The sequence below is a fragment of the Drosophila elegans genome, unplaced genomic scaffold, assembly GCF_018152505.1.
Source record: "Drosophila elegans isolate 14027-0461.03 unplaced genomic scaffold, ASM1815250v1 contig_814, whole genome shotgun sequence".
Taxonomy (NCBI): domain Eukaryota; kingdom Metazoa; phylum Arthropoda; class Insecta; order Diptera; family Drosophilidae; genus Drosophila; species Drosophila elegans.
Genome location: NW_024546167.1, coordinates 20,526,266 through 20,534,887, shown reverse-complemented (window position 1 = coordinate 20,534,887; position 8,622 = coordinate 20,526,266). Strand labels below are relative to the sequence as shown.

At 38.8% G+C, this 8,622-nt stretch overlaps 1 protein-coding gene across 1 annotated transcript; it reads right to left on the bottom strand.

The window, feature by feature from the left end:
• Window positions 1-3,714: 3,714 nt before the first annotated feature.
• Window positions 3,715-7,367, bottom strand: LOC108149513. The gene is made up of 4 exons (XM_017277143.2): window positions 7,075-7,367; window positions 5,952-6,489; window positions 4,707-5,575; window positions 3,715-4,316 (listed from the first exon to the last, which is right to left on the bottom strand). Exons 1-4 carry the CDS (start codon window positions 7,292-7,294, stop codon window positions 3,940-3,942), a joined length of 2,004 nt encoding a protein of 667 aa, XP_017132632.1. The 5' UTR covers window positions 7,295-7,367; the 3' UTR covers window positions 3,715-3,939.
• Between the last annotated feature and the right edge of the window lie 1,255 nt (window positions 7,368-8,622).

The window sequence follows — 8,622 nt, the reverse complement described above, 5'->3', positions numbered from 1 at the left end:
TGTAACCAGTATATAGTTAAGCTTATCCATAGATTCTTTAAATGGGGCATTTTTTTTCTAGTTTTCCCTTTGTGTGTTTATTTAAATGTAGTCACAGTCTTGGGCAAAAATACTGCCTGACACACACAAGAAGTGCAAAAAGATCTGCAGTCGACAACAACTTTGGAAAACTGATAACGGACGGCAACAGGAAATGTCGAGACCAGGCAACAACAACTGCAGTAAAAAGGGGAAGTGGGAAATCGGGGGGAGGTGGTAGGGGGAGGGGTAGAAAACTGGAAACTCTGGTCAAGCTGGCAAAAGGAAATCCAGCAATATACATAATAAAAAAGTTTTTTTTTATATTTTGCCTTCTCAAATGTTACTATAATCTCTTAGCAATAATCTTAATCTTATAATCTTATAAATATTAATTTACAGTTGGAGCCTTAGATAGAAAAAGAACTTGTGTAAAAAAAGAATTAAAAATTTACCAATTAATTAAGTTATTTTAAGATACTCATTTTATTTCTAAAACAATTGAGAACGGGTAAATTGATTTTGTTTTTTTTTAAGAAAAAGAACAAATTATTTATTTTCATACGAGCTTTGATTTTTTTCTCAGCGTGTAAAATCCCAGTGCCAACGATAAAGTTGCAGTCTGGTCCGCCATAACTTGAGTGCATAAATCTTGGCCAGGTTTTGTGTATGGCCTGACGCACCCCTGCAGACCAGTATAACGCCCACTTTTGACCCCCTGAAGCCCAACACAAGGTGACATCTTCGGTGACTGGCACGTTAAAGTAGCCAAATATCAACTCCACTCCACTTTTACTGCTACTTCTACTTCTACTTCCATTTCCACTGACCACTGACCAATGTCCAGACACTGCATAATAAATTGCAGCCGTAGTGTTATAAATATTCGGAGGCCCTCGAGTCCCGGCTCCCATATTCCCCCCTCGATTCTCGATTGGGATCTTAGGAAGGCATTTTGTACATGGAGATTAAAAGGACAAAACTAAAATGCTGACGCAGCTGATAGAAATAAGAAAACAATAAAAACGTAATGCAGAGAAATTTTTATGTCGAGGGGGGTATTGAGGAATGATATATACTCTACCATTGAGGAAAACACCTACTAAAAGTGCACTGTAACTTCCTTATTGCTGTATATATTAATAAAATAATATAAAACAATGGTTCTTATGAATTATTTGACCGTTTCACATTTTTAACAGCTGGTAAAAATTTTTTAAGTGTTTTGAGCCTACTAAATTATTTATTACAAAATTAAGAACATGTTTAAATTGAAAAAATTTTTTAAAGTGTCAGTAAAGTTGTTCATCGATTTTTAGATTATTTGTAATTATTTATATATGTTTGGTGAAGAGTTAATTTAATAAAATTTATAATTTGTTCATAAGGCTTAAATTCTTTTGCTTAAGTTTTAAAAAAAAAAAACATATTTTAATTTAACAGAAGTTTTTCCAAATGTGTCGAAGAAGCCATGGTTTTCTATATCTTAAAACGCAAGCATATTTTCAGGTGGGGTATTTATATACCACGAAAAATTGCTAACTAAAAAGTGCAGTTGCTGTCGCTTTTTTTCCCATAACCCCCTCGTTTTCACCACTTAGTGGACAAGCCCATTAAAGTAAAATAGCCCCCATTTTGAGTGTGGGTTTTCCACCGTGCCGCCAAATATGCGGCGACAACAATAAATTAATGCGATTTATTGCCGCGATAAGAAGGGGACAGTAAGAGGCCTAGGGACTTGGAAGGGAGTACAACAGGGTGTCAAGGGTGCGTCCCTTGTTTTTCAGCACCGTGTGTGGGCTTGTCCGGAATGCGATAGATAAGGGTCACCCCTTAGCCCGCCCCACGCAATTTTCCATGCAAAATTTGTCCCTGGAAATTTACGATGCTCCACAATGCAATGCAGTCAAATAAAATTGTATATATACATCCATAGAGCCCAACCCCTCGATGACTAAACCATCTTTAACCCCTCCAGTTTGCTGATAAGCCGACTTACTTACCATTTAATTAGAGCCTCAATGAGCATTAGGCTAAAAATGCGCCAGAAGCAACTTAAGGCACGCCTCCTGTCTGGCCCATCAAAATGCCATTTTAATTAAAACCAAAAACCCAAAACCCGAAGAGGAAAAAAACCCAGGAAAATTCTCGCCGCCAAATGATGTGTGAGAAGTCGATAGAGAGCGACGGCAGGCGTTAAATCACAATGGCAAACAGGAAGTCAGGGAAAAACAAAAAACTGAAAGTTAGGGAGAACGAGAATTCCCAAAAACCGACAAGGGTGGTGCATGCAAAACGCTGCGGAAAACTCAAGGCTGGAAAATCTTGTGTGAAAATTTGTTGAGCGTGCAAACTTGGTATTTTGTTGGCTTGCGATGGGCCTTTCGGTCTGGGATTCGTCTGGTTGAAGGGCAATAATTGCATGAAATGCCCAGAAAAATATTTCTGCTGAGGGCGGCACAAATTGTTGCTACACTTTGAAAAAGCTTAATTAATTTATATTCGGAATTGGAAATTCGATTGTCGAAAATTAAATTTTAATATTTATTTAAATCTTACTGTGAGTGATGGTGGTTGTCTGAATGTTCTGAATTTAAAATTTAAATGTTGAAAAATAATAAATGATATTTGAATTTGAAAATTTGTATGACCATTTCCAATTCCTAACAAAATGCTTAGTTTGTTTAAAACTAATTAAGGTATCCCCTGTAAAACTTTACGGGTTCGTCTTAAATGTATTGCATTTCTTACTGTGTAGAGGAAGGGGAATGAACGAGGTTGTCTGGTTACTGGTTGTCTGGTTACTGGTAACTGGTCCCGTGCCAGACGCTAAGCTGCCACTAAATCACAACCGAAAGCCGCTGTTAAAACACGAGCCTGCCCCCGAAAAACTCGGAAAACTCGGTTGGTGGTTGCTTTGGCTTGGGTTTTTGGGTTAGGTTATTGGGTTCTTCTTTTTTCTATCGTTTGGCAGCAGTCGGTGGTTGCAACAGCCGCTGGCAGGACACGTGCAACACCCAGATTCCAAGGAGAGGGCAGTGAAAATAGAGGTTATGGGGTTGACTGACTGACTGACGGCAGCATCAGAATCTGCAGGAGAACAGGAACCGGATGGAATTCACAACCGGGGGCTATTTCTTACCAACTGACACTTCCCACAAGATTTGATTATGCTGCTCTGCTCCTTCGAATCTCGTTAAATGCGACCAAAAATGTTTTATTCCCGAGGGTTAATATATACTCAGCTTCAGCTACTTCCCACCTGCGTTTTGCCAATTCAATTTTCCTGCCCCTTTCATAAATACAATATATCCTAATTTGATTGGGTTATTCATAGTTATTTTTGGAGGGGTGTCTGATAAAAGGGGTGTAACCCTTTGGGATTTGTTATTTGTACTTATCAAGAAATGTAAAAGGTAATGTGCAATACTATCTTGAAAGATCCTTAACCTAATTTTCTTGTAAAATAATGATAACAGTCTGCACTCTTACCACTTACTAACTTGTTTAATTAATTTATCATTTTTGCGATTATTTACCTAACCCTTTTTTCTTTACTTCCGAAACTCATAATAATTGTGTTATTTTTAGATTATCAAAAATGACTGAATCCCCTGCTTTTCATTTATTTTTATATTTTTTTAATATATATTTGTATACAATTAAACAAATAATTATCAACGATTTACAAATATATCTGTTTAAGATTTTCTTTTATTTATATCATCCTACACAATAGGCATAAGCAATTATTAGATAGGGAACATCGATTCTCACACTTTTGGTTTATTTGTAGGTCCGCACCCTGATAGACCGTACGTTCAAGCAGATTTCTTTGAATTTCATATATTTTTAACTTCCTATACAATAGGCATAAGTAATTTAGATAGGGGCCTATGTGCTATTTGTAGATCCGCACCCTCATAGACCGGACCCATTGCGTATGTCCACTCCCATTTCCTCGAAATAATCTCCGTCCTCGTTATCTGTATCGCACAACGGCTGATCCATGCTTGTTGTTCCCCTTCTCCGCCGAAATCTTACTGGTTTCTTCAGACTTCCGAAAGCCTTTCGGAAAGTAACGGCCTTCTCGTTGTTGCTTCTGGTACCACTGATTGGGAGTATCCAGCGATGTATGATATTGGCCAGAACAACCACAAGCACAAGGCCGACAAGCATGTACAACACTATTAGGGCTGGGTTGGGTGTACTTTCGTCCGTGCCCATGTGTCCTGCGATGTCCTGCGGATCCACCTTCCAAGTGATACGCTTTCTCGTCTGTTCAGTTGTGCCGAGTCCTGTTGGATTTCAAAAATATTATTTTAAATTGACTTTTTGATGTTTTTTAATTTAGCTACTGATTAAAAACTTGCAAAAACAACACAATTTCTAAAGTAGGATATATATGTACATTTAATCCACCAATGCAAATTTTTTATATTTAAACCTTTTATGGTGTCTCTATTTTATCTTTATAAATTTTTTAACACTCCATTTGAAGTTAAGCTTTGTTGTTCCCTTATCTTCCTTAGTATATAAATTGTTAGTATTGATAAAATTCTTCTAGCGGTATTACACAAAAGTAAATTCTTTGTATTGGATCTGAGTAGTTGTCTTTTTGTCCGATTTATAAATACCAGACCGAAATATTGTTATAAAAGTGTAAGAAGAAAAATAAATATTCTTTCCTGCAATTTTTTGGGTACTGGCTGTTGATGGCGCTTTTGTTGTTGTTGCATCAATCTTTTTGGCTGTGGTTGTTTTTCCTGTCGTTGTTGTTGTTGTGGTTTTCTGTGTTGTCAACACTTTTTTTGTAGTCGTTGTCTTTGGAGTGGTTGAAGTAGTTGTTGTTGTTGTCTTTGGTGTTGTAGAAGTTGTAGTTGTTGTTGATGTTTTCCGTGTTGTTGTTGTCGGCTTTTTGGTGGTTGTTGTCCTTCTTGTGGTTGCTACCTTTGTTGTTGTTGTTGTGGGCCTTGGTGTTGTTGTAGTGGTTGTAGTAGTAGTTGGTGTTGTTGTCCTTCTGGTTGTTGTTGTTGTCGTAGATGTCGTTGTCGTTGCTCTTTTCGTCGATGTTGTTGCTCTTCTTGTGGTTGTTGTAGGTTTCTTTGTAGTGCTAGTGGTTGTTGTAGTGCTCGTTTCTTCTTCGGTCGTTGTATCGAGCCCCTTAGCACACTCGTCGATATAGTTTAGGCAACAGCTGTCAAATATGAGACAAGAATCATCACACCCACAACCCATAATAAAACCCTCTTTGGTGAAGGAGGGACCGGGATTTTCGGATCCGCAACGACCCCTACAGCTCATCATATCCGAAACCAAAGGCATTTCGCTGCTGGCCGTCGGTGGTGGCGGTGGTTCGGTGGTGGTGGTGAATCCAGCCACTCCGCACTCACTGCCCGTCATCAGCTTGACGTCATCGATGGCAATGTCCCCGAATTCCGATCTCGCATCGGTGGCCGTAAAGATCACCTGAAAGTCCTCCTGCATCTCATCTATGGTTATAGTGTGCTCTAGCCAGTTGGGTCCCTGTTGGCCTGACATCTCGAATTTGCTGGAACTGGGGGACCAGATAGTTAATGTTTTATACAAAAATTTACATTTTAAATGTGCGAAAATATTCTTGTTTTCAAAGTAAACCCATTACGTCGACATAAAGCTCTTCATTTTACAGTTTGCGTTATCTTGAAATGAATGTTTTAATAAATAAATACATTATCTAAGTTTTGTGGTCCAAAATGTTTTATCTCCCCGACTTGCTGACTAAGAAAAAGTTTAAATTAAAAATTCGAAAACATGTCATATCTAAGAACTTTCCAGCTAAACTTGTTCTTGCTACGAACTGTTACGTAAATAAGTTTCCCTTTTTATCATTTTGAATGCTTTGCCTTTGCTTTTGCCTTATCGAACTGGGCTTCCGCTGCGGATGAACTTACTTGGCCCTGAAAAGGTTCCACATGTCGGCCATTCGCATGGAGACGGGTTTCACGGACACCACCAGACTATCCACGCCCGCTCCGAACATGAAATAGTGAAACCGGAAGCAGCATGCCGTCTTCAGACTCAGGGATCTGGGATAGATCGGCGACATTAAGTGGTAGCTGCCATAGGCGCCCATCTGGGTCTCCATGCGCATATAGTGTCCGCCGGCGCGGCTCTGGAAGGTGTGATCGTGATGGGGTCCTGTTCGCAGCGAGTGATGGTCATAGACCGCACTGACGCGCCTCCAAGGTTGCCGGTAGGTCACCTCCGCCTCCCAACCGCACTGATCCTCGCTCTCAAAGTCGCACGAATGGTCGCCAGTGTGATTGCTTCTGCGGCAGGTTCCCAACTGGGTGTTCCACTCTTCGCCATTGCAGTAGGCAGTGCGACTACCCACCAACACAAAGCCATCCAGGCACACGATTTCCGCCTTCAAAGGATCACTCAGAACACGTCCATTTTCAGGATCCTTATTCTCCTCACAACCCCTCCCTAAAAATTGGAACAAATTAGGGATGTCAGTGAACAAGAAACTACTCTTTTCGCATTTGGTCAATCAATTTACCATTTCTCAAAAATATTGATAGGTCACACAAGCAATTGAAAATAGGGTATTTTATAAATTTATTGTATTTTTTCAAGCTTAATTTTTTTTAAAGCTTTCCCAACCATAATTTTGAGCATTTTTATAGTAGCTTAAGAATTTTTGGTTATGAAGATTGACTTCACTATTACAAAATTGATAACTACAGTATGTTGAAATTTAATATTCGCATTAGGATTACCAAATAAACAGTTTAAAATTTTCTTGAAGAATATTAACCATTGGAAAGTGTTCTTATACCTTGTTTTTTGTATTGGTATTTCCAATTTGGTAAGTGGCATCATATTAAATTAAAAGTAAAGATTTTTGAACACTTTAAATTGTCTCTTAACTTTTTTTTTGACCGCACCCGTATGCGCACTGTTATTTTTCACATTATCTTCCATTCAATAGTTTTTGCAGGCTTTCCTTACATTTTTATGTTATTTTTATTTGGTCAATGGACCAATTTTGTAAATATTTTTTACACTCACTGGCACAAAAAGGCTTTTCTCCCCGAAGGCGGCCATCTCGGTCGCAATTTTGCAACATACTTCCTTGCAGAGAATAGCCGCGATTGCACCGAAATCTCACAAGACTTCTCCCTCGAAACATAACAAGGCCATTTGCCAATGATACAGATCTTTCACATCGGCCATATGACTGGTCTATACTCAAAATTAAAAGCAGTGAAAGAGTCCAGAGAAATTCCATTACTTCTGCAGTTGATGTTTATATCCTAAAAGTTGACTGAAGACTGAGCGGCGTCCAATGCTCGACTGACTTTCGATTCACTAAGCTATATCTTTGAGACTTCGAAATCCCGACTCGAGAAACAATTGCAGTCGCCACTTAACGCCTGAACTGTGATAACAGCAACCGCAGATAACCACTTTATCGTTTATTCATTATTCTTAGTATTACTTCATTTTGTCTGCTATAATATCTGTCAAAGAATTTTTTATTTTTTGTTTCGCATTCTCATTGTTATATTCATATTTGTATTTATTTGATATAATCTTCCTAGTGCTAATGTATACAAATATTTTTTAAAATTATAAAATATTTGCATAATATGTTGCTTTTGTATCATTTATCTCAAATTGGTCAAGAAAAAATTGAAACATTCTAGTAACTATGATTTATCTTCACCGCCTTAGGTCTTTCCTGTTTTTTAAAAAAATTTCTGGTTAGTATGTGTCAATAGTTTGTCAAAAAAGAGCACCGAATTCTAGACTTTTCTTATGCTGATTTGGATATTTAAGTAGAACTAAATGAGATTCCGAAATTCACTTTTTAGATGTGTAAATTGTAAATCCAAGTCAGACTAATAAAACCATCATTTTGCTTATCTCCTTATTACACCACTAAACTGCGATTGCAGTTTCATCTTGGGTCGCCATTCAAATGCAATTATGCGCATCTCCTGTCGGAACGGAACGTATTGCAGGGAGATGGAACTAAATGGTAGCAGCTTCTTCCTGTCGCCTGGCAGTCTAAATTATGGCCATCTCCTGGAAAATAATTGCCAAGGGGATGGGATCTTTGCTGTGATTTATGTTTACTTCCGCTTAAGTCTCAAACAACTCGCAATCACGACGCTCGCTTTCTCCGCATCTCTCTCCAAAATCTCCCCCACTTTCACCGTGTCGAGATAATCAGTCAATATTGACAACTACTTATTGGCACTTCCGATGAGCGCGGAATGGGGCGGATTGGGTCGGAATGGGGTGGCGAAGGCCACGTGACCGGGGATCAGGAACTGAACGGCCACGTGTCCGACAAAATGCAACGGAAAGTGTACTGAATTCCCGTACTCCGTTTCCCCGATTCTCCGCTCTCCATCAGCAATTCAAATTTCATTCATAATTACAATCAGCGAAACGGGAATGTGGTGAAGGGTGGTGAAATCTAAGGGTGGTTTCAAGCCATCCGACTCTTATCATCGAAGGGTAACTCAGGGACACATGGAGAAAATATCACCTTGATTAAAGTGACACAAAATTGCCACACAAAAAGCAGGGATTTTGTTTGCTAAATAT

Bases quoted from the DNA above. Each gene is read 5' to 3' on its own strand.
- LOC108149513 (XM_017277143.2), bottom strand. From the start codon at position 7,294: ATGGAATTTCTCTGGACTCTTTCACTGCTTTTAATTTTGAGTATAGAC. The intron at 6,490-7,074 runs GTGAGTGTAAAA...TCCAATTTTTAG, and splicing joins AGAAAAGCCTTTTTGTGCCA to GGAGGGGTTGTGAGGAGAAT. The intron at 4,317-4,706 runs GAAAGAATATTT...GAAATCCAACAG, and splicing joins CAGTACCCAAAAAATTGCAG to GACTCGGCACAACTGAACAG.